The sequence below is a fragment of the Cavia porcellus genome, unplaced genomic scaffold, assembly GCF_034190915.1.
Source record: "Cavia porcellus strain 051 isolate PalLab524CR breed Dunkin Hartley unplaced genomic scaffold, mCavPor4.1 scaffold_20, whole genome shotgun sequence".
NCBI classification, from domain to species: domain Eukaryota; kingdom Metazoa; phylum Chordata; class Mammalia; order Rodentia; family Caviidae; genus Cavia; species Cavia porcellus.
The window spans coordinates 65,736,353-65,761,939 of record NW_026947503.1 but is presented as its reverse complement, the minus strand read 5'-3'; the positions used below and the strand labels follow the sequence as shown (position 1 = coordinate 65,761,939).

Sequence of the window (25,587 nt, the reverse complement as noted above, 5' to 3'; positions counted from 1 at the left end):
GAGTGCCAGGCTGGGTCAGGCCCAGGCAGAACTGGCTCTTGGACTGTGGTGCTTGCACAGTCTCGGCTCCCGGATTGGAACTGATTCCAGACCTGGAGATGTGCTTCTGCCCGCTCCATTCCCTGCCCGTGTGATGTGGGGCCAGGTCCTCTAGCCCCAGCAGGTCTCTGTCTTCTCCCCACTGATCACAGGAACAGCTCTCAGGCTGATCTTGAGGATTCTTGGGATCAGTGCATATGCACATGTGCTGCAGCAGCCAGGCGATGGAGGAAGAGAAGGGTGTTTAGATGCCATCGTCTGCAGTCTGGATGCCCAGCCATGGCGCACACCTCAGGGACTCCTCCATCACCTGCTCCTCTTACCCAGGAGTGTGGGTTCGTGTGCATTTCTGCCTCCCTCCTCCCGAGCACACACTTCCTCTCCTCCTGCAAAAGCGGACCTGCTTTTCCTGTCTCTGAGTCTGATTCTTTGGGGACTGGGTGAGCACCCCACTTCCCATGGAGCTGTGCTGGCCACCACACCCCCTTCCTTGGCCTGTGCATGATGCTGTCCTAACATGCAGGATGGAGATTTCGGTGACTTTAGTCTGAGGTCTTGGAGGGGACACGCCACCGACAGAACCCACCAGTCTCCACATTTGCAGCCTGCAGAGGCCTCTTCGTCCTGTGTTTCACCCCTTGTTACTTATTCTCAAGGAAAGGACCACACTGCGTCCTCTGCACAAGCACACAGCCCTTCCAGTGTGGCCCCAGCAACACAGGGGCAGCCTTCACCGGGTCCACAGGCCTGCGCCACCTTCTCAGATACGCCCAGACGTGGTTCTGATGGAGACAGGGAGTGGGGCGGCATTCCAGGACCTGGCTCAGGTCTCCTCTCTGGGCACGGTCCCGAGTGGCTGCGGGGATGCCATGGGTGCAGCAGGGCTCCACGGATGAACGCAGGAATGAATGGACAGATCAGCAGGCGTGTGTGTGAACTATCAGAGGAAGATGTTAAATCAGGTGGGCTCAGCATTAGGGAACAGTAACATACAATGCCAATGCGATCCCCTTCTCAGCCTGTGTTTCTAAGGTTATCTGCAGCAGCTTGGAAACCTGGCACCTTTGCTTCTTCCCCATTCAGGAAAGGGGGCCTCTTAGGTTTCCTCAGAGTGAGTGTGCTTATTGTCACTCACCCTGAACCACAGACATGGACACAGGGTCCTGGACCACAGACATGGACCCAGAACTTCCAGATAGCTCCTTCCAGACAGTCTCCCAAGTCCTCAGCCCAAGCTTCTCTCCTTTCCTCACCACTGGGCCCTTCCCTCCTGCTGGGTGCCATCCTGCTCCAGCAGACTGACTCCAGCAGGCTGTGTGTCTGCACTTTTCAGGGCTGTACCACACCAGGAACGAGCCCTCCATCTTCCAACCCCACTGTGCTGTGTCTCCTCCAGAGCTGTCCTTGTGAATCTCCACAGATTTGTCTGTCTTGAACCTGCTGAGCAGGGCTTCCTCCAGCCCGGTGAATCCAGGAATCTCTTTTGTCTCACGGGAGAAGGAATTTGCTTGCCTGCTGCCATGCAGGACCAAGGCTGTCCATTGCCTTCACCACCGGGCTGAGCGACAGGGAAGTGGGTCAGGGTTTATAGTGTTTGCATGGCTCAGTCTGCATTATCTTTAAAAGACAGGTGCTCACAGTGTCAACGGCTTGCTTGGTGGATGACACACACTTTCGTCTTCCTGTTTTCTTACCCACTGACCTGAACTGAGAAAGAAGGTTAGAGCAGAAGAATGAATAAGGCGAGGTTCTTTGCGTGGCTAAAATCAGGTGACTGCATCCAGAAGTAGTAAAGGAATGTGATGGTTCGGGTCTCAAACCAAAATGGAACACAGATTTTTCTAGAGTGATCCCAGAATGAAAGAAAGTACAAGCCAAGGGCACTCCTTCTCCACAGCGGGGTTCAGTCTCATTTATTCTGTTTCTGGCTGCTTGGCAGGAGTGGCACGGATGTGCCACATTTGAAGCATGGTCAGGGTGTCCAGCTGTGGGTGACAGAGACTCTTAGCTGATGATTCAAGATATTTTCCTGAGAGTTCAAGTGTATCTTGTTTTATTTACTTTCTTCTTCTTTTTTGGAGGGTGGAAAATGGAAGAAGGTAGGCATCACATCAAATACAAGGTTTTAACATTTTGCCAAATTATTTTTCTTTTTTCAATGTTGTCTTAGTTACTTTCTTGTCACTGAAACACAATACCTGACACCCAAAAGTTAAAGGAGAGGTTTATTTCAGTTATAGAGTTGCAGTCCATAGTTGGCCAGCTCCAAGGCAGGGTGGCATTGCAGAAGAGCATTGCAAAGGAGAAACAGTCCATGGCAGGACAGCAGGAAGCAGAGAGAGAGAGCCTCACCTACCAACCAATCCACTGGTGAGTACCCATCCACACGATCCCCTTACCTCCCCGAAGCCCCATCCATGAGCGCATGAGGCTTTGGGGGGACATCTAGACATAAACCATAATTCAAGGTGTGGAAATTTCAATACCAGCAGGCCTGCAACACATTCCATTTTCTTCACAACAGTCGGCACGCATAGATCCCTGCTGTGAAGGACATGTCAGGACTGCTGTTCAAGGCCACCAGGCCCTGGAGGGACATCAACAAAAAAAGGGCAGAACAAACCAGTACTCAAGAAAAAAAGGTGAAATGTAAGTAAGAGCATAAGGGAAAAGGAGTCAAGGAGGGACCCTGTTGTGCACAATGAGTCCTCTGGTTCATGATAAGAGACTGACACTGTGATTTGAAATCTCAGTGTACTCCCTTGTACTGCTTCTTTCCACATCTGAATCTGTGTGGCGTGTTTCTATGTCAGCTGAAGCTGCCAGGAAGTGAAGGACCTTTAAAAGCTTGCAGCAGCACATCTGAGTTCTTTGTAAATAAAGCCCAATGCCAGCCAGTGTTACATCATCCACAGGATAAAATCTAACGTCTTTTGAGTGGTTTCGACTTGCCCAGTCCTGCCTGATGCACTTCATGGGCATCATTAATGGAACGAAAACGTGCCTTCCCCTCAGGTAGGGGGTACTCTCCTCCCCCACTTTGCAGAAAGCAGTGCGAGACAGATGCACAAAGGTCACCTCAGTTGTCCAAGGTCATGGAGCTGGTGCGCTGTGAGGTTGCTACCATCTGTGTGTCACACGCCACCAAGAAGGGCTCTTTGGTCAGGTGTGTGCCCTGCAGCACCCAGTCCCTGCACAGTGGACACAAGCCCCACTTTAGGCCATTTTAGACAGTGGTCTGGTCTTTTCCGAGGTGAACACCCTGCCCTCTCCTGCCAAGCAGGGTAGGCCATGACCTAAGACAGGACACTTCACACAGCATATGCACAGCAATGGAGGCATTGAAGACTTCTCAAAGGGCAAAGCAAGGTATTTTAAAGATTGATCCCAGTGTTTAGCATCTGTGACTCTGACCATGCACTGGGTGGAGTCTCCACCAAGGCATCACAGGCAGCAAGCAGGAGATAGCAGCGGCTTCTTTCTGTCCCTCTGATTCCTCCAGGCGACCAGCCTATGGACCTGGTGCTACCCACACCAGGTTGGGGCTTTCATTACCCACACCCAGAACTGTGCTAAATCCACTTGGTTATCACACTTACTCCAGGACCACACCCTAAATCTGGTCACCTCTCCAAAGCTCTAGCTATAAGCGCGTAAGGATTTGGGGGAACATCCAGGCACAAGCTATAAGGTCATCTCAAATATGACTCTGGGGCCCTGCTCAGGTGCAAATCCTCTGGGCAGGAGCACAGGGAAGGGCTGGAGCACAGAGTCCACACGCACAGGGCTTCCTGCTGCCATGCGTGTATCAAGTCTCCACGGCTAATGCCTGGTGCTCTGGATAGCTTCGGGATGTTCTGGGTTCAGAACGCCCGAAGCAGCAGAGACAGGAAAGCTCAATTTTATAAATGAAGATAAACTCTTTTCCAGAATGCCCCATTTTCTTGGGTTAAACTTTGGGATGAAGGTTGCCTGGGTTCTCTTCCAGGTTTGGTTTGCTTCCAACTGTGAAGAGAGTTCGCCTACCATAGAATACCTGTCCTAGTTACATGGATGCTCATTTTATCCTGGGATATACTGTAATGTCATCCGTCTCCAGTGAACATGTAAACCTGTAGGAGCACACGATGAGTCCTGGGGACCAGCCACATATGTTGGGGGCATGCACATCACTTCTTTAAACCTCCCTTGGGAATGTGAAAAGGAAGGCTGGAGACCAGCGGCTGGGACTGGCAGATGAGCAACTTGAGGAGGCGGAGTCAGGAAGGGGTCCTCTCTGGTTGTGCAGAAGCAGGGCAGGCCTCACACAGAGCTGGACTGACCTTCCCAGGGAGGACTGCGTGTTCAGCAGGAGGGTGACTCACTGCCTTCTGAGCGGGGAAAGGGACAGACACGGGGCTCTCATGTACACAGACAGGATTTTGTAAAACCTGTGGGCTTAAAATTGCTGAGTAGAGGAGGACAGATATTAAGCAACACAAGTAGAAAAGATCAGCTGCATTTGCATGAGTGGTTGGTGGCCCGAGCAGACGCTGGACAGGGATCTGTACTACACAATATGTATGGCCAGCCAAGTTAGAAAACACAGCACAGCTGCCGCAAGGCCATGCTCAAGGCTCCCACTGGGCACCCTGCATGTTCCACAGCAAAGAGAGAGAACCTTAAAAAGCCTGCACAGGTATGATGCCAGGGATGGCTCTCTAGGCTGGTGGAGACCAGTGGCAGCAACGTCCAAGTGGGGCAAGTCTGGATCCATGGGGCACTAGGAACGTGGCTCATGGGCAGTGGGATGGAGGAGAGGAGCAGTCCTGGGGTACAAAGACAGGGCCCAGCTGGGCTCGGCCATCCAGCTGGGGCAGGGTGGAACCATCAGGGCTCAGGTGGGATTTCAGTCCTGGGCAGGGCACCAGGACTAGGAAGGGTGGGTGGGTTTCCATCTCCACTGGCTGGAAGATGGGGCTGCCCTGGAAGGCTGGGTGGAAAACAAAGGAGACACTTGTCCCTAGGGCTTTGCAATTAAAGAAGCCACAGGCTCTGGGTCAAATTGAGGAGGACCCAGGACCAGTGCAGGGCACAAACAAACAAGGGGCATGTGTAGATCAGCTCATGGGCCAGTGCTGTGAGCCATGCCACACACACTGTATCCTCTGTCCATGGCTGCAAAGGTCCGTGGCAGGAACCACCTGGTAAGCAATGAGCCCAGAGATGAACTGACTTTGCTAGGACCACATGGGAGCAAGTGGCAAAGCCTGGTTCCAAGCCAGGCCATCGAGCTCTGCTGACATTATTCCAGGATGAGGCAAATGACGCCAGTCCCAGAAGGCTGGGATATGGCTGGAGACAGTGGCAGCTGGAGAAGGGAGTATATGACACAGTCACAGCAAGTGGCAGAAAGGCAGACCGGAAAGGAGGGACACTGAGGTGACAGAGCTACAAAGGAACCGGGGTCTGTCCTTGGAGTACCAGCCAGGGGTGGGCTGGGCCAAGTTCTTTGGCTTGAGGCTTACTGTGTCCGAACTGGAGACCACTGACGCTACACTGTGGATGCAGGAGGAGACAAGCCCGAGATTTATGCATTCATTTTAAAGCTCTTGCTACATGCATAAAAGTGGCCCTAAATTTTTGATCCATTATTGCTACAGTTGCTGCTGGTGATAATCTATAATAAGTATTATAAAGCCGGTTATTTGGCAGAGAATTAGACAGCCCTTCGGTAGTTTCTGAGTAAGTTTTTATTACAGAACTTGATGTGATTTTTCAGTATGATCCAGCCATAACAGCCACGTCCATAATTTCACATTTAGTATCTTTTCATTTTTGCAGGCATGAAATGTACAAGGTAAGATCTGCCTCTGCTTCTTGGACGCGAGCGATACGGGTGACAAGGGAATCGGCTGCTTCTGCATTAATCATCGCTCCCATCACTTACTTGACGCACGCATTTGCTCTTCCCTGAGGCTATGCATGTGAAAACTATGGAATTTTTATGAATAATTTTTGGTTTCATCTGCAGAAAGAGTAACAGCAAAACTGAGAGGCTCAGAGCATGAAGTGTGATCTGTTCGTTTTCCTAAACTGGTAAGAACACCCCAAGAAAATGAGCATTAAAAATAAACAATAAAACCAGCCAATGAAAGAGAAGCAGGCACATGAATGCTCTGTGCTGGAGGAGAAAACTTGGGGTATTTTATTTTGCCCAAATGCAAAATCAAGCTGGGAGAGTGTTCACAAAGCGTTTTGTAAGGACAGCTCTCAGGCAAAGCCCTGTATGCCTAGAATTACAGAGTTAGAACTGTTCTCCTGTTCACTGGAATTGGAGTTGGTGACAGGAAAGAAGAGAAAATTGGCACTGTAGCTAAAATAAAACACACCTTTTTTTTTTTTTTTAAAGAAGTAGAGTCAAAGTGATGACTTAGAGAAAGGCATCCAGGAGATGTTTGCAGGGAACAAATGTCCTTGGTCCCCACACAAGGACACGTCCCTGCTCCTGCTACTGCAGGAGTGTTCCCACTGCCTGAGTCTCCCCTTCGCCTGTAAACCTGGTCAGCAGGAGCCGGCTGTTCACCCGTCTTCTAAATTGACGTGTATTAGAGCTCCCCTAGCAGCTCCCCAAAGCTGGGCACCACGTTCTGCTGCTGCTGCTGCGGTCACCTCCGCTCCAGATCACACAAGGCTAGGGTGAGGTCTCCATTTCACCCACATCTCACCCCAAATTCTCCTCTCAGCCACACTGAGGAGCACAGGTTTGTGGCTTTTTCTCTACTGTGGGTTTCATGGATCCATCTCCATCCACACCCTCAGAACACGGGGATCCCTAGCCTGAGACCACCATGTGTGATTTAACACGGGAAAAGTTGTGACAAACACAGTGTGGGTGGACAGCCTGCCTGGGAGCTCGGACTTCTCTGCAGACCTCCTCATTTCCCTTGCAGTGCTGGTCTCTTTCCTTGGTTAATAATCTGACTCTCATTTTGTTCACACATTTGATCAGAAGTAATTATAAAATAGATTAAATTTTTTATTATTAAATTAATAAATTTAATCAATAGGCATGCCATTCTTAAGAAATACAAGGAAGCTGTGTTTGATAAGATCTTTACTTCCCATCTTACAAACTACCATTCCTCTGTACCTCAGCTCTGATAGGGTATATTCCACCTTGATTAGTCATCAATTCCTCCCTCCAAATACTTTTTATACTTTCCTGGTTCTCCTGAGTTTACTAGGACACAGTTCATGCATTTTTACATTATTATTATGTCTCAAGTCATAGCAAAGAACAGATTAAAAAGTAATGCTTTAAGAAAATAAGTTGAAAACAAATGACGCATTCTAGTACTTTCTTTCCCTTATCCCGAACACAAAGTTCTTAAAAAGAATGAAAACAGTAGCTTTGAGAGCTAAGTTTTTATGTTTTTAAATGAGTTTTTTCCTTGAAAGTTACGTTTTCAAATAATTTGAATGAAACATCTCAAAATAAAGATTTACAAGGTCATCTCTATAAATCCTTAAAATAATTTTGGACACATTTATTTGTCACCATTTAGATGGATACATGTGGTAATAAAATCTCAGATAAAGATTTTTAAATATTCATTTAGAAAATAATGGTTGCTCTCATATCATACATGGAATATAATGATTTAAATTACAACAATGATTTACAAAAAAAAAAAAAAAACTTATCTATAAAAATGCTAGCAAGCCAGGCATGGGCAAGGTGGTACACACCAGTAATACCAGCTTTCAGAGAGCTTAGGCAGGAGGATCGCTGGGAGTTCAAGGCCAATCTGAGCTACAAAGGGATTTCAAGGCCAATATGAACTGCATAGTAAGATCCTGTCTCAGAAAAACAAAAAAGCAAAAAAAAAAAAAAGCTAGCATTCCAACTCAAAAGATTCTTCAAGGTGACACAAATGTTCTAAAAGTTAAGAAAATACTTCTGTTTGTAAAAGAGAAGCAGAATAGGACTGATATGGTTGTTACGGATTAAAAACTGGTGGTCAACTTAACGCCAGCTGGATTACATCAGCATGGTGCTGAGTGTAGATGCTTCACCTGAGGAAGGTTGCCAGCATGGAGATGTGGAGGAGGAGAAGCTACATGTTGAGGCACTGAAGCGTTGAGGCACTGTGGGTTCTTCTACGTGTTGCTGTTTGAGCCGTTGGTTCTCCTGGAGAAGTTCTGGTCCTCATATTGAGCATCACTTCCTGGATCCAGAGGGGAAGACATGTGCTGCTTGGTCTCCAGGATGACTTTGTTCATGCTGGCTTCCTGGCACATACCCGACTGTGCTTGCCAGCAGAGGAGCCAGGGGCCTCCATGTCTCTGAGAATGGCTGTCGTGCTTTTCAGGACAGCCCTGGTCTTTATTGTGAGTGTGACTTCTTGGCTCCAGTGCAGAACCCTCAACCTATACTACGGCTCTTTCACCCTGCTAGCTTAGACCTCCTGGCTTCCACCACTGACCTCTGGGCCTTCCCAGCACGGATCTGTAAAGAGACTGGCGTGAGTCCTTCTTGTGGGCTCTGGACCTCCAGCTGGACTCATGGGAGGCACTGTCCTGAACTCTGGGTTTTCATCTGGACTCATGTGAGACATTGCTGTGGGATCCAGGTCCTTGGCTGAATATTCTATGTTTTTCGTGTTGTGGATAGATTTTCTGCATTTTCTTGTGTTAACTCTGGATGACCATCATAAAACAATATTATAAACTCCATTTCCTGATTCTAATTTTTCTCTGTACAACCCCTGACTACAATGTTATGTTGCTAGGATACAGGCTTTGGAAACTTGTAAGTTACTGCTGAAAGTCCTTAATGTCCACTCTCTTGTGCTGCGTGAGAAATGAGACTCCGGGGATGGCAGAAGTCAACTTGCCAGCCCTGGAAGCCAGGCCTTGATTTGCCACTATGGTAATATCCGCATTTTACTCCTTTTTTGGAAATGGAAATTTCCTGTGAATCTCTTTTTTCGCAGAAAGCTTAACCACACAACCATTAAAAAACCAAGCCAAACCATACCATACCATACCATACCATACCAAATCAAATCAAACCACAGATCGCCACAATCTCACTTTAAAAAGAACAGCTCAGCTCACTGACCATGTTTAGGCACCGGGTCAACCTCCAGGCAAGCAGAGAATGGTGCCTGCTGGACTTCCCAGCCCACATGGATGAATGCAATCCTAACCCCAGAAACTGTCTGAGAAGGAGGCTGCTGAGTGCACACTGCTGGGCCCCAGGCTGTGCTCACTTCTGTGGAGCCCTGCTGGCCTTGGGAACAAGCACCCTGGCCTGTTTCTGCCAGGCTCAGAACTGCAGCAAAATATGCATCTCCCAGTGTACGGTGCAGCTCACCGTCTTCCCAAACCATGTTCACCTTTCATGTGAAAGCTCACAATGATGATGATCTTTGTACATGAGAAGGGTGTGTAAGATGTTGGTGAAAACCTAGGTTTTCTCTCAGACATATCCTTCTGGAAGCATGAACAGGTGCAGAATGTTTTAACTTTTCTATAATTATACGGATATACACTATGCTTTGATAAAGCCTGAGCTATCTCTTTGCTACTGAGAGATAAGACTTTAGAACCTGCAATGTCAGAATGACAGCTGCAAGAACTGTAGTACACTGATAGGTTTCCTACGGCGCTGGTACCACAGCCTGGGGCATCGAGCTCTGCCTGTTTCCTACAAGGAAGTCTGGGCCTCCTTACTAACTAAACACGTTTACACTCAGGAAGAATTTTAGGGTCTAGACCACAAGAGCTGACAGTGGCCATGCTGTGAAAGCAAAGGGATATTTATGAGTGGCATTGGTAAATGGGCCATTCCTAACATGCCCTGTGCTTGGGATTGAAATGTCTCAAAGAATTGCTGGAAATCTCATCTATGTAAGGTGACCTTTATTTTGTTCTTTGTGTTTTGTTCTTTGTGGACTATATTCATCCCTGCTCCAGAATCATGCCTCCCTGGTGTCACACAGCTTGCAGTGACACCACAGTGTCTGGGACATAAAAGCTTCTGCTTTCTAGAGCAGGAAGGCAGACAAATTGGCCATGAGCATGAGGCTAATGTTTAGATTTCCAGGGAGAGGTTGGGTGGAAGGCGGGTAGTGCATGGTGCCAACCTGCTCCACAGGATGTAGCTCGAGTCACTGCCTTGGCAGGGACTTCTGGTCCCGGGTCCCTGGTACAGGCTGCATGACAGTGTGCAGGGGAGCAGGACAAAGTGTTTGAGCTTCAGGAGGGAGGCTCAGGACAGATATCTGTGCCCGGCACAAGAGCCTCCCTCTGGCTATAGCTCAGAGCGCTCACCAGCACTGGTTTCCAAAGAGAACTCAGCCTGAGCTGGGGACTTGTGCATGCTGGGAAGACGGGGACAGAAAGAAGGTGATCAAGGGGAGACGAGAATGGCAGCTTGCAGAGTGGAGGACGCAGTGACCCAAAGGACCTGGCTGCCTTCGGTCAAGGAAAAAAAGTAGAGGGGAAAACCTGTATTCCTATGCTTTGGGAGCTACTGCCAGAGAAATAAAAGCTTTCATTAGCTTCTCTCTTCTTTAATTAAGCTTCCCTCAGTACACAAGTGGGACCCTCTTTTATTTAAGAGAAAAGAGCATAAATCTAATAACTGAATAAACTGGAGATAAATTAACTCCCCAGACACAGGCCAGCACAGGCAATCTCAGATGTTCAGCGGTAGTGCAGGGCATAGTACCAGCAACTCCCTAACAAACTTCCAAGTTGGAAGACAGAAGTAACTTATAATAGCAAGAACCTTCCTGAAGTGCTTCCTGCCTGGGCAAATGGCGCAGAGCTGTGCCCACCGTGAAAAGGGTCAGGACAAGTGGTTCTCGGTCTACACTAGGTCTCTCTTTTCACCTGGCAAATGGGGAAGAGAAAGAATCTAAAGATTTCCATGAATCTAGTGTGGCAGAAAATCACAAACATGCCAGAGAGGCATATATTCCTCCCTGCACTGGGTGATTCCGGGTCACTGTCATATTGCCACCTGGATGCAGCCTAGCGTTCAGTAGGTTCATGAAACAGCTTAGTTTGGGACAAACCAAATTATAAAGCAATGGCTTTGATTTGGAAGGGGCCATGGTGCTGGAGGCCCAGCAAAGCCAGCACAGCGGGCCTTCCATGGGAATTCATTTCAGCTCTGTTCTTTCCTGACTGAACTTGGAAGAAAGATGTGGGTCTCTCTGTCTCTGTCTGTCTCTGTGCTGAGCAAAGGCTCCTTAAGAGAACGAGTGTCTCTTATCACACTGCTTTTTTTCCTAAGTTGAGTATTAATGCACTCTATAAAACTATGAGAGTTAGTCCCCACACCGTACTTTTGTGTACAGGATTCATTTCAATATAGGTGGATGAAGATAACTTAAGATCAGTTTCTGCTCCAAGTTTCAACTATTTCACCTATCAAACGAGGAAGCTAGACCACGAGAGTTTTAAAATTTCTACCAGCTCTAAAAGCATCTACAGTTTTCAGTTTCAGTGGAGGCACACATCTGAATATCTGTTAAAGATTTAAAAGCATGTTAAAGATTTAAAAGCATCTCACATGTTAGTGAGATCTTGGGGTATCTGTCTTTTTGTGCCTGGCTTATTTCACCTAACATAATGTTCTCTTAGTATGCTGATGTGCTTGCAAATGGAAAGATTTTTTTTTAAAAGTTGAATAGTATTCATTGTTGAGCGTGTGTATTTCTGTGTTTCAAAATCTGTTCATACTGATGGACACTCGATTGTTTCAGTATCTTAACACAATGGTTCATGCTGTACTGAATAGGTATTATCTATTTAAAACAGTTAAAAGGTAGGATTTTAAATGTTCTCACCACAGAACAGAATGATACACATGTGAAGTGATGGTATGCTACCGACCCTGGTTTGACCATTCCACAATGGATACATATATTGAAATGTACTCTGTGCCCCACAAAATACATCAAAATAGGGTCAAATATAACAAATTGAACATAAAAAATGAAAAGTATTTGTTTTAAGACACCCTAAAACTAGGCACCTGCTTAACAACAAGACATCTGTCCTTGCATCATTCTGACACAGTTTAGGTTCTGCTGTCTGGAGGACACACGTGTGCACATAGCACCCCAATAGCAGAGATGGAGGTGAGCTGATACCATTTAATTTCGCTTTATTTCTTTACTTATTTTTTGGTACTGGAGATTGAACTCAGGGCCTGTGCAAGCTCTACCACTGAGTCACATCCCCAGCTTCCTGCCTTCTTCTTTTAATCTTTGAGCTATCCTTGAATTCCTCACTGCCAAGAAGCATGCTTATTAGGAGTCAAGGGCTGAGAGAGTGAAACTGCGCATCTGAAAGACTCTTAAGTGAAATCAGACGTGACGTTTGACTATGGTATGGTCTCTCTTGTATGGGGAACCCGAAATCTAAAAAAATTAAAAAGCAAATGAAAGATAGATAACAGGAAACAGAGAGATCAGTCTTTTGCCAGTGGGAAGGGGACCAAGTGTTGCGGGGAACAGGGAGGAAGAGAGGGAGGGGAAACAGAATGAAGATGTGTTGCACACATGTACCCGCTCCCCGGGAGGAATGCAATTGTTACACCACAGACATCGCCTACAAAAAGAAAAATGACTGGAATCTTGGAAATTAACCCAATGCAGAGAAGTTAGGGGTTCTGGATAAGCTGTCCACTGTCACTGCTCATTCTCTCTAGCAAAACCACAGGTGGGTGGGGAGACGCAGGCGGACCTGGCCCTGGTGCGGTCACTGTTTGCCTTGCAGACATCACATTTTCCCAGAGCTTCCCTGTTTAATAATGGAACCAGAGAACACTCCTTTTCAAACAAGACACCACAAATAAATCAAAAACACGACCTACAACCCACTGACAACTCAGGGACAACTCAGCCAGGAAGAACTGTGAGCCACCATAGAATTTGCTCTTCAAGTGCCAGCCACAATAGTGCTGCAAGAACGAAAAAAAAAGTTGTTTACAAAGGCTGAGATTTTGATTTTTTTAAAAAAAGTTCTTTCAACTCTACTGAGAAATAATTTCATTGTGCATCTCCATCTGGAAGCCAGAATGCAGCAGACAAAAGCTTCTTTATAGAGCATGTTGAACTCACATCGGCGCCCGAGAACTCTCAGCTCGGAGAACGGCTTGCCCGGGAAAGCGCAGGGAGCTTTTCAAAGCACTGTTATTTACTGCTCCAGAGGTCTGGAGGGGGATTTGGAGCTGGGAAAGTGTAAACCATATTTATCTTCCTGAGAATCTTTATTAACATTGTCCACAGCACAGATAGTATATGGAAGAATCACAGCAGACAGAACTCCGTTGGTAGAGGGCTTTCCACTGCGAGCACTGGCCAAGGCTCTGGGAAGAAACCTGCATGCTATACTTTGATTATTTTCCTCACAATGTTTATCTCCAGCTGCGAGTCTGGGGAGGAAACTGTTTTGGGTTTCTCTTTTCCAAATTAGGGATGAAATCAAATGATGGATGGAACCAATTCTACTGGGTACATGCGGGTATTTCTACACACAGGGTCAAAGCAGAGCTAAACCGTGCCAATTTAACTGGACAGACGATCTCTAAAGACAGGGCCTTGATTTGCCACCAGGGGTAGAAAAGTGACCCTAACGTAGGTGTTGACCAGCCTTCCACTGGAGGGACACGGAGTCACAGATGCTGGCGACAATGACAAAGTGATTCCAGGGAAGCAGAGGTTTCCTGAGCCGACACAGGGCTGGATCTAGGGGCTGGATACCCCCAGGGCGTGCACTGGCACCCGAATGTCACCTGCCTTTGCCGGCCACCTGCCAGGCAGCTGGTGCCTACTCTCTGCTGCATCAGTGAATGAACCGGGCCACGCCTTCTTCCAACATGCTGGCCCCGAAGCAGCCTCTTCAGGCCTTTTCCCCATTAGCTGGCTGCAGATACAGCAGGCCCTGCCAGTGCCCAGTGCTCCCTGGTCGGCAGCTCTGTTTGTCATTGCGGAGGAGAATGGTATCTTGTTTTGATCATCCCTTCTCACAGTCCCCATCACTGGGACTTGACAGTCTCCAGCACGGCCCTGAGCACGGGGGTCTCAGCATCAGAGGCAGATGGTGAGGACAGACCAGGGCCTTGTCTGAGCAAGCTCTGTTGTCCCTCAAAAGGAGTGTGACTCACAGGTGCATGGCGTTCTCTCTCTGCGTAGTGTGGCTACACACAAACACACACATACACTCACACACACACACACACACACACACACAGATTAATTTATCCTCCAGCAGCAACAGTGATTAGTGATGGGGCCTGACATTGGAACTCCACAGCTGGCAGTGAACACAGCTCTGTGCTTCCTAGGCCTGGGACTCTGTGCTGGTTGTGGTTTTGTGAGTCTCTCTGCCTCGGTTTTCTCATCTATAAACTGACAACAAGCACTTTCCTGATCTTCCACATTGGTGGAGTTAAAGATGAGTTACAACACGATACGATACAACATAATACGAGACATAACAGAACAAAGAATGTATGTGGCATATGTATAACACAGACTGGCACCCAGAAAGTGCTGTCCTGGCTATGATGCCTATTTGTGAAACACCAGGACTCCACCTTAATCAAGGAGGCCCAGACGCCTCCTCCGTGTGCATGAGAGTCTGGACCGAGGTCTGCTAAGTGTAGCACAGACGCCATTTCTAGTAGATCCTTTCCTTAATGTGTGAACGTCAGGGGTGCCACTTGCTCCTCCAGTTTTTTGCTATTGAGAAAGAACACTGCATCACAGAAATGCTGAAGTTGGTGAAAAGCGAGTCAATGCTTGGGAACAAATGGAAAATAAGTGCACACAGGCAAGAAAACTCAGCCTGGGAAAAGCAGGCAAACCCAGGCCTGGGCTGAGCGCTGGCTCAAACAATAAGAGGCCAAATACTTCTGTTGGGTCCCTCAGTAGACACTCAGGTCAGGAAACATTTTAGTAATAATTTCTTAAAAATAGTAAGACTTTTGATGCTTTAGAAAATGCATTTCATATAGTAATACAAAATGAAATCCATGACTTTTTTCTAACCCCTAAGAAATATGCATTATTATTATTATTATTATTATGTTCTGTGGATTCAGGGCAGGGTCTCCTCACTGACATACTTCCACAGCTCTTTGTTTCATTTTGTTTATTAATTTTTTTTGTCTTTTTCCTTTTTATCGGTACCAGGGATTGAACCCACAACTGCCTGCTTGCAAGGCAGGCGCTTATGCCGCTGAGCTAAACCCCCAGCCCCTTGTTTCATTTTTGAAACAAGGTCTTGCTAAGTTGCTCAGGCTGGATTTGAACTTATGATTCTCTTGCACCAACCTTTCACAGTGCAGGGATTGTAGGCAGGCACTACTACGCTTGGCTAAAAGCATGGCTTTTTTTGGTCTTGTTTTCTTAAAGGCAAATTAGAGGTACATTTTGTTCTTTCTGATTAAGGTGAAGTCTTTCCTTGAGTTCTATGGCACTGGGAGGTAATTCATGAATGCGACTGGGGATGTGTTTGTCCATCAACCATCTGAAAGTCCACACAATGCAGTGGACATGGTACACATGAAATTTTCTTTCTAGGGAAGGATGGGATCTCTAGATTCTGCCACCTGCTGGAAGAGTCTGCTGTCTCCCAGAGGCAGAGGGCCACTGGGTTGGGCACATTTGAGGCCAGACAGGCCCACAGAGAACATGGTACAGGACTGGCATCTTAATATGCTTTTACGGCTCCCAAGGGTGCTGCAGAGTGACCCACAAACTCGGGAGACTGTGTAGCAAGATCCAGCCTAATGTCAGAAGCCCAGGTGGGGGGCAGTGCTGTCAAAGCAGCCTTGTTCAGAAACGGAAGAAAGGATTAAGCAGCACCTGACGCCAGGAGGACTGTAGGGTGTAAGTCTCTGGTCTGGACCTGGAGTTACGATGTTTAAGACAATTTTAATAAGATGTCTTTTCCCCTATAGCTGCATCAAAGAAAATGGGCTTTCTAAAAATCGTGCCATAGGGAGAAATGTCATAACTTAGAAGGAAGGGGCTGCATCCCAGAATCATTTTAGGAGAGACTGACTGTGGTTTAGCGGTGAACATATAGCAGACAGGACAGAACCCGGCTTGAGCCTCATCCTACGGGACCTTCAGTGCCCAGGCGGCTCTGGAAAGCACTTGCTTAGGAAGGGAACAGGCACAGGGCTACAGCTGGAGAGAAGAAAGAGCTTCTCAAACCTAGGGTCTGGCATGCTAGGTTAGTTAGTGCTCTCCCGCTGAGCTACACCCCTCACTCTGAGGGCTAACTTGGAATGTTCCGCAATGCAGTAGGATAATTATGGTGGACAACAACTGGACATTTCACAATAGGCAGCAGGGAGGATTTTAACTGCACCCAATGTAAAGAGGTGATACACACCCGAGGGGACCGATTGGCTAATTACCCTGACCTGAACGTTTCACTCTGTATGCGTGATTGATCTCTCATGTTGTATGCTACACATGCTGCAATTACTATGTCTCAACTGAAAATATATCACAAAAATAAAAAAAAATAAATAATGATACCAATGCCAAGAAAAACAACAACGATAACAACGAAGAAGAAGAAGAACTGAGAAAAGGTGCTGGTGCTCACAGCCATGCTGGCCACAGACTTGCAGTGTTTTTGTCCAAAGCTGCCTCACGCTATCTTTCCCTGAGCTGCAGAAAGCTGAATTTTCTCAAAGTCAGTTTCAAAAATGGAATCCAACAATAAAAAGCAGCCCACTCCTGCTGCCGGGGCCGCCCACCGTGATCACAGTGCTGAGTGTCTGCGTGTTCCTCCCCAGAGGGCTGTGTTAACATTGTGAAATCTGATCAGTTCCAGGCTCCCTGTGCACCCCTACAGTCTTCTGCCTCTCACCCAGAGCCTGCAACACCCCAGCTCCGCCTGGCTCTGAGCATGAAGTAATGGACTTGACTTCCTCTCCTGCAGTCCCCTGGTTTGCTAAGTAATAAATCTTGGGTGTTACAATTGGATTAATGTGGTCATTCAGATGTGATGAAGTTAATATTGGGCCATCGATATATTAGCTGCCAGACTGAAAACAACAGAAGAGGGGAGACAGGAAGAACATCTCTGAAAAAAGCACCAGATGTGGCTTGAACGGGATTTTGCAATTTGCAGAAATATTACCATTTTCATCAAAGGTCAAAGTGAGGGACTGGTAGAAAAATCAATAGATTTGAGAGAGCTGAGAAGAGACTCAATACATAAATTCATGATATGGTCTCTGTATTGAAGGGATGTGGGGGAAATCTGTATAATACCATCTCTTAGGAAGAAAACTGCTTGTCATAAATTGGACCATTCATGTAGGTTCATAGGTTCCTGCTGCGAATAGATTTTTTTAAAGAATTATTTCAGTGCAAAAGAGCAAAGAAAGAGCAGGGCAAGATTTAAAAATTTCACCACGCTGTTAGTCATACCAGCTGTTGTGCTGGTTTCTCAGCCTGGGGCGTCACGTTTTCTAAGTGAGGGTGCTCTGTGATGGGCTCCACTGTCCTTGGTGATGTCTGGATTATCACTGCACTCTGAGGCCATCAGTTACGTGATGCTTGTGCCGTCCATCAGAAGAGAGATTCTAGCTTTCTAATCTGAACATCACAGTCTGAATGTACTCTCAATCTGAGATACACAGTCTCAGCTGAATGCCAGATTAAAAATATTCATTCACTATTTTCCTGCAGATTGCACCAACAGCAGTGATGAAAACACTGCTGACTCGAGGGTCTAATCTGCAGCCCACCCTGCACCAGGGAAAGCTGCATGGTGTGGTGAAGAGGGGACCAGGCTTGTCCTTTTCCGAGAGGGGCAGATGCACCGACCAGCAACCGACTCCATCTGGCACTCCACTGCGCTCTGTAGATGCCTGAGCTCAGCAGCTCTCCACACAGGGTGCAGAGGAAGAGGCCTGCTCTGCAACAGAGCATCATCCTAACCAATTCTGGGAAAGGGACTCTACTGGTATTGTTTTTTTTCAAAGTATGAGCTCCTTCAGGGAGAGAGATGTGGAGAGAATCAACTAAGGGAAGCCCGCTGAGGGGCTATGAGTAAATTTTGGGGGTTTCAACCTCTACCTTTGCTGGATGTTTACTTGCATTAATCCAGAGATCTTTGGGTCTTGAAAATTCAAGTAGGAGTTAACTATGTTCACATTGTCTAGAAAAATATGGGTTGTTAATCAGGTTACGGGATAGATCAGAAGCTCAGGAATATTTTGGATGTTTGACAATTAAATTGTCTCTTGCATTTATTAAAAAGGTTAATTTTAAATTATGATCAAACATATTAAACCAGGTATTATCACATCTGCCTTGCAAGAGTTTTACAGCCATAGGAGAGAATCTCAAAGATCCAACACCGTGCTCCTCTCTAAAGGTCTTTGTGCGTTCAATATGGCAGCGGCAGGGTCCAGAGGTGTCCCAGACTGGTCTCAGGGGTCCATGTTCCATCCCTGATGTGAGGCCTAACCCAGGCACGTGCTCTGTGAAGATCCTGGCGGCTCCTGTTGTAGGACCTGCCTTGCTCATGTGCATAGACCCCCAGCAGAAGACTGCACGTGCCTAGCAAAGCAGCCTCGGAAGAAGCCACTGCGGACCTCATGTCACAGGGGAGAAAAGGCATTTGGAGGTCAACCAGGTCACCAGTACCTGGGGGCAGAGTCCCTGGTGGCAACAGGAGATCCTGGACTCTTGAGTGTTGCCATCCAGGCTCTTGGCATAGCAGTGGACACGAGGTGGGATGAGATGCCACAGTGTCTCCACCGCCATACATACACTTTTCCACCCAGTGCCTCCTTCCAGCACCACCACAGGGAATAGTCAGAGGTAGCTATTAAATTATTAAAATTTAAGATCTGGTTCCTCGCTTGCATTAACAGTATTTCAGGTACAGTCACCCCTCCCACTAGAGGACTGGTGATAGGACCCCTGAGGATGAGAAATCCTCAGATGCACAAGTATTTGACCTACAGGGGTAGTGACTGCATAGGATCAATGCATGGCCTCCTGTATACTTTAGATGCTCTCCTTATAATCCCTTAGACAATGTAAATGCTATGCAAATGGCTGTTGAACTGTATCCATTAAGGAACAATGACAACAGAAGTCCATACAGGTTGCCTATGGATGTATTCTCTCCCTGGTATTTTCTATCTCTGATAGAACTGCAAGTACGGCACCTGCAGACACCAAGGACTGAGTGTACACAAGTGACTGCTGGCTACCATGTTGGATGGTGTAGCCATAAAACACTTCCACCACTGCAGAGAATTCTAGTGGACAATGCTACTAATGTATGTGTGATATCCTGCTTCCTGGCTCTCACAGCCTCTTATCCCCTGACACTTAACAACCAAACCTGGTCTCCACCATTAGTGCTTTTCTCTCCCACGGTGTCCAGGACATCTCTGATCTGCAGCCTAGATTTTCCTGGCATCCTTGGTTCTCTTCTCTTGACTTCCTGTTATGTACTACTCTCTGACCTTTGGTGCGTTGTAACCTTTCAATTTCCCTGCTCCTGTCTCTGGCATGTAAGGCTGCTATGCCTTGGACCTGGAATGCTCCTCAAGGGCCCGTGAGTCCAAGCCTCAGTCCCCGGGTTGGTGCTGCTGTGAGATGATGGGGTCTGGGTTCACTGGGGCTATGCATTTAAAGCAATATTGGGGCTCCAATCCCTCCTTTTCCTTTGTCTTTTTGATTTCTGTCCATAAAGTGAACAGCTTCCTCTGCCACCCATTCTTGCCATGATGTATTGAGGGGCCACAGGCCCAAATCAGTGAGGTCAACTGACTGTGGAATAAAAACTTCCAGAATCACCAGCCCCAAAACCCTTTCATTCTTAGTAGGCAAACATCTCACATGTTTGGTTACAGCAACAGAAAGCTGATGGACACAAATGTATTACTGCAAATGACACAATCAAAAGGAAGAACACAGGCTCTTCCACCTTGACAGAGAGCATCATGGGTGCTGTGTAAGGTTCCTCAGCTCAACTCAGTGTCTCCCTAAAGTCCCGGGCTCTCTCAGGAGCCTCATTCCTCACAAATGATCTAACTCACAGGCAGCACAGAAGATGACAGGAAAACCACTGACATGAGCTTCCTATCCTGGTCTTTCTTTTGGATTCCTTTAGCCAAAAGAGCCACCTGCCATGCCCTGCTGGGAGCAGCATGTCCAGATTCCTTCTTTGTTATGGTTTAGGTCACAAATGACTCAATTAAACTCTTATGTGCTCAAGAGTTTCTAGACTCTCCAGGCTTTTGGAAAGTGACTGGGTAATGGGCGCCACGGCATCTCTGTTGTGAACTCCTCTTTTCTCTTTCTGTGGCCTTCTTCTCTGCCAGCCCTTTCACCATGCTGTTTTGGAGCTAGGAGATCATGGAATGAAACCACTAAAACTGCAAGCCAAAATAACCTTTTTCTTCTTTAATTTGTGGGTGCTAGGAGTTTTGTCCAGAGATAAAGAAAGTGACAAAGATATCTTTGCTCATGCTGTTTTGCCATTTAGAGGTTCTCAATTCTGCCACAAAGCTGCTTTGGGTTTCCTATCTGAAAGCAACTCCTTTCTCCTCCAAATTCCCGTAGATTATAGATGCATTTTCTGCAGAAATGACCAGGTTTGCAGCTACCCAATGATATACAGGTTACCTCACATCTTCCCCCTGAACACCACTGTGAGAAGAGGCTACTAGCTAGATCCCAGCAGCAATTACCCTTCTTCCACAGAGAGCAGTCAGTACGTACTTATTGAATGGATGCGCATAAATCTGTATTTGCAAACATCAGACTGATTCCCACAGTAGACAGATTAAATTCAATAACAAATTGATGAGCACATTCCTTCTAACAATCTCAGTGTGAAGTTCGAGATAAATGGCTGCAGCAGGAGAACGTCTGATGGGAAAACAAGGGTGTGAGCGCCATGGCCAGAGCTGTGGGAAGTTGCAAGTACCCTCCTGGGGGAGGGTGGAGCCAGCACGAAACCACAGAGAATGGCAAGGAAGCAACCGAGAAAGACGCAGAGCGGAAATAAACTTACCTTGGGTAGCAATATAATGATTGGGTCGATGATAGCCCTAAAAATAAAGGAGAAAAAATATTTGATAAACTTAAAAGCAGTAAGTAGCACAGAGGTCACATGCCAAGTCTGTAGAAACGGATGCACACACAAATGCCAACAGTCACATCACTGGGAAGTTCATTGCCGGACAGGACAGGAGACCACAGAGCTTCTCTTGATAAGCAAAGGTACCTCAAGTGCCGCTGCGCCTGAGGTGCGCCAGAGGTGTGAGTGACCCTGCCACACTCTGGCTATGAGATGTTGAATGAGCAATAAACGCTAACAACTTATGGATCTGCTCAGGAACATGACCGCCACTCTTATTAACGCACTGACGGGCTAGGAGGGAGCAATAGAATTTCATTTGTGTTTGGGATGTTATTGGCAACATGCCAGAGGCTTAACACATATTCCGTTACATCGGTGTAGACAGTTACATCAATAGCAATAGTCAGGACTGTTCTGGAACGCTGCTAATGCCATGAGAGGATGCTGTAGTAAAGGCGAGGCATTTAAAGAGGCAGTGATTCCTCAAACCTCTTCGTTTCATCATGACCTTATGAAAACCGGAGAAGATGGGATTTGATACTGAAGAGAAAGCAGGCAGCAAGGGAACTATGATAAACATCTGCGAACAGTAAAGCAAGAGAGGGAGCGGGGCACCCACCAACTCATGATACCATCAGGGACCTTAATACTTTCCACTCTGTCCCCTGAGATCTGTCCCAGATACTAGGCCCAAAGCTGACCGGAAATGGAAAAGAGAAACTGGGGAGGAAATACAGATATCTCAGATAATTTAAATGTGTATCTGTTAGGTTATTTTTGTGCTTAAAAATAAGGCAATAGCAGTGAACCACAAAAGCAATCATTCTTTTATACAACTGACCTGCTGAAGGTCTCCAGTTACAGTGCTGCACAGGATTGCAGACTCATTCCTGCTACCCTGTATGTCCCCAAGGGCAAGAACTTTCTCCCCGCCTTGCTTGCCTGTCTGTCCAGTGCTTAAGAAGGTTCTTCACAGATAGGAGGGGCACAGAGCCTAGAAAAGGCTACCACTATCAGCTCTCAGCCCTCATTTACCCGACCTGTTCACCTGCTAGAACACAATGGTTCTTCATTTGCATCCGGGACACGACTCCCTCCCTGGCCAGCCATCCTCTGTTTTCCTGGCTGGCTCTTCCCCTTCCCCTTCCCCCTGACAATGACACTGGCATGTCTAGTTCTTGGGCGTTTCCCCCACTATACCTACTCCCCTGGTCACCTGACCCAGCTCCTTGGGTTCAACATCATCTGGGTCCTGGTGAACCCTGTACTCTTATTTCTGGCTTAGATCTTTTCCTTGAAATGTGAATGCATGTCTAATGTATGTGTACAGCTTAACGCTTCTCACCCCAAACTCATCTCCTTCCAGCCCCTTCCAAATCTGCTCCTCCCCCTGTCATTTTGTGAGAAAAACATAATACCACCTCTTCAGGGCATCCTCAACCTTCTCTTCCTTCTTCATTCTGTAGCCAGTCGTCTAGCAGATCCCACCTGGGCAGCCCTCCCTCATGGGAACTGAGGATGCCACCTACCATTTCTCCTCCTCCTGGTGGCCATTTCTCCTCCTCCTCCTGGCATGGCCAAGCCACCTAGGTCTCCCTCAGGCTGCTTCCACAGGCATGCAGTGGGCCTCCCTGCTCCCAAACCAGAGGTTTCTGCTGGGCAGCCACATCCCTGACTTGCTCCACTGGCTGGCTCCAGCCTCACCTGTCCCGTCCCTAACCGTTTCTCACTCCACTCCACCCGCACTCACCTGCTTGCCATCCTTCAGATCTGCCAGCAAGCTCTGGCTCTAGTGCAAGGCTGATCCTCTCGACACCCACCTGGCTCCGTCCTCATCTTTTCGGACGGACTCCAGCTGCTCTATCCTAGACTGCAGCTCACCCGCATGCCTGGCGTGCCGTGCCCCATGGCTTCAGATTTCTCTGTACCACTCCTCATCCACGGTACGGAACCAACTTAGCTTACTTCCTGTCTGTTTCTCCCAATTTGATTATCAGCTCCATTAGGTCAGGGGTTTCCTGTTTTTTAAATTTTGTTTTCCATCTGAATTGTTCACAGTTACAACTCTAGCACCCAGAATAGCAGCTGACACGTAACAGCTGCTACATGAGATCTCACTAACTCTGCAAACTGGGGGCCCTGTGTGGACTTTTCTCTCTGCTAAGGTAAAATGCACACTCATTCACGGGGCATTTTTGTTGTTTTACGGTCTTGTGCAGGCTATTTCCTTGGGATGAAATGCCTTCTGTCCTCTGTGTCTCTGCACCGCTACTGTGGAAAGCTTAGTACAAAGCATCTCCTCTACAATGCCTACTCCATTCTCCCTCACTCAGTGAGTCATCTGTCAAACACTAGGGGCAGGGACACAGAGAAGAGAAGGGTACTGTCTCTGTGCTGGAGGGCCCAGCAGGGAGCAGAGGGGCGTGGGGCTGGGAAGGTGGCACTGTCATGTGGTATAGAGGGGAACGAAGCAGACACTTCTCATTCAATTCCCCCTCCATCCTCAGGCTCCACTGTAACTAAATTGCCAAGGTTTTACAACCAGCACCAAAACTAACATGTTTAGACTCCTTTGCAGGTCGCTCTTTCTTAGCCATCACGATGCTAGTTACTAGTAGCATCTGAATTACAGCCAACTGAGAAAATAGAACAATCCATATATATGTTGCATATCCCTTCCTGAACTGCTCGAGACCAGGATTTTGGGTTCCAGTTTCAGAACAGATGCCAAATGCAGCAAGGTGTCTTGGTGGTGGGACTCATGGCTAAACACAGAGTTCACTTCTGCTCCCTGTGCATCGCCTCACACAGCCTGGAGGTCACTTAATGGTTATGTGCTTGAAATAAAGTTTCTGCATCATAGTGGAAGGGGCTGGAGGAGTCTTGTTCCCTTGGGAACACTGAACAAACTGGGTGTGTTCACCTGGGCTTTGGCTGTGACTGACAGTCACAGAGAAGGGACCCGAGTCCCAAAGTCCTCTTCAGGGCCACATCTTTGACTGTGACCGAGGTCAGGGGTGGGACTTTCCACCTGTGGCACTGTACTGGTCCTCAAAAAGCTTCAGATCCTGGAGCATTTGGATTTGGTGGTTAGGGAGGCTTCACTTGTTTGTGCATAAGAACAATCTCGAGTACTGGTGGATTAAGAAACCATGTGTCTTGGGAACCCCAGGGAGCCGAAATCTGTTTAATGGAGACCCAGGCTTTGCAGGGAAACACAACTTTCCCTTGATTTTCTTGGGCTACTTTTGATTTCATTCTTTCAACTGAAAACATGCTGCTTCCTAAAGAATTTATCCTAATGTAAGACATTAAGTTAACATGGTGCGGAATGAACAAAGAGGCCACCTTCAATAATTAAACAGCCTACATATTTAATGCTGTGCCTTGCCCTGGCGAACAGCTGCAGATGACTTTGAAGGCAACTTAAAAGTGCACTGATGACAAGAGATTGCAAATCACTGCATCAGGAATTAGAGAGTTTTGTCCTATTAATATGCAAACAGATTTTTTAAGAGGGTTGAATAATTACAAGTTGTTGACAAAAAAAATATGGAAATAACATTTTCTTAGTCCGTAGAAGGATGAGATTGGAAAAAAAAAAAAAGGTATAGGGTGTCACAGAGGAATTTATCTACCAATAGGTTTAGCTGAGAAAAGAACAGTTATCTACACCATCACGGGTGTGTTCCGTGGGATACGGGGTGATGTTTATGTGAGTGGTTTCAGACTGAGTCTGACACGCGCCCACGCATCTTACAGCGGAGACCCACTGTGGGGGTATACATCAGGACGAGGGGTTTAATGATAGCTTCAAGATACTTACATCGATGTAATTCCCGTTGATATAGTCAGAGTTGGTGTCTCCTTCGACTGTCTGCAGCCGCACCCGGGAATGGTCATCTGCAGGGGAAAAAGGAAATCACCACTGAGCAAGGCCCTCTGTCAGGCTGTTGCGTGCACCACTCAGAGACCATCACATTCACTGCTTTGAGCGCTGCTAGCACCAGGCTCTTCAGCGACCCCAAAGGCCTGTGTGTTGAAGGCTCGGTCCCTGCCTGTGACACCACGGGGAGGCGGGCCTGGTGAGAGGAAGGGAGGTCACTGGAGGTGTGGCCCTGAAGAGGACGTTGGGACTTGGATCCTTTCTCTATCACGTGCTTCTTCCATGATGCGCAGTCTTGCTACAGGCCCAAAGCAACAAGGTCTACCAATTATGGTCTAGAAACTTTCAAGCCATGTGAGCCAAAATAGCCTTCCCTTCTTTTTAGCTTGATTTCTTTAAGTGTTTTATGACAGTAACAGAAAGCTCACCACCATAAAGAAAAATAATTAAATATCAGATATTTTCTAGACTTTCTACTTTGGCATTGAAACTTGGGAGGACTTAACATTTTTTAGCTT

The 25,587-nt window shown here is 47.1% G+C and overlaps 1 protein-coding gene across 8 annotated transcripts in view; it reads right to left on the bottom strand.

The window, feature by feature from the left end:
• The window catches only part of Ptprm (protein tyrosine phosphatase receptor type M), a 619,038-nt gene that overhangs the window by 47,588 nt on the left and 545,863 nt on the right, over nt 1-25,587 (bottom strand). For all 8 annotated transcript variants that reach the window (XM_063232111.1, XM_063232108.1, XM_063232107.1 and 5 more), the window contains 2 exons: nt 25,010-25,086; nt 21,115-21,151 (listed from right to left, as the gene is read on the bottom strand). In XM_063232111.1, coding sequence (XP_063088181.1) covers nt 21,115-21,151; nt 25,010-25,086 — 114 coding nt within the window. The remainder of the gene's footprint in view (nt 1-21,114; nt 21,152-25,009; nt 25,087-25,587) is intronic.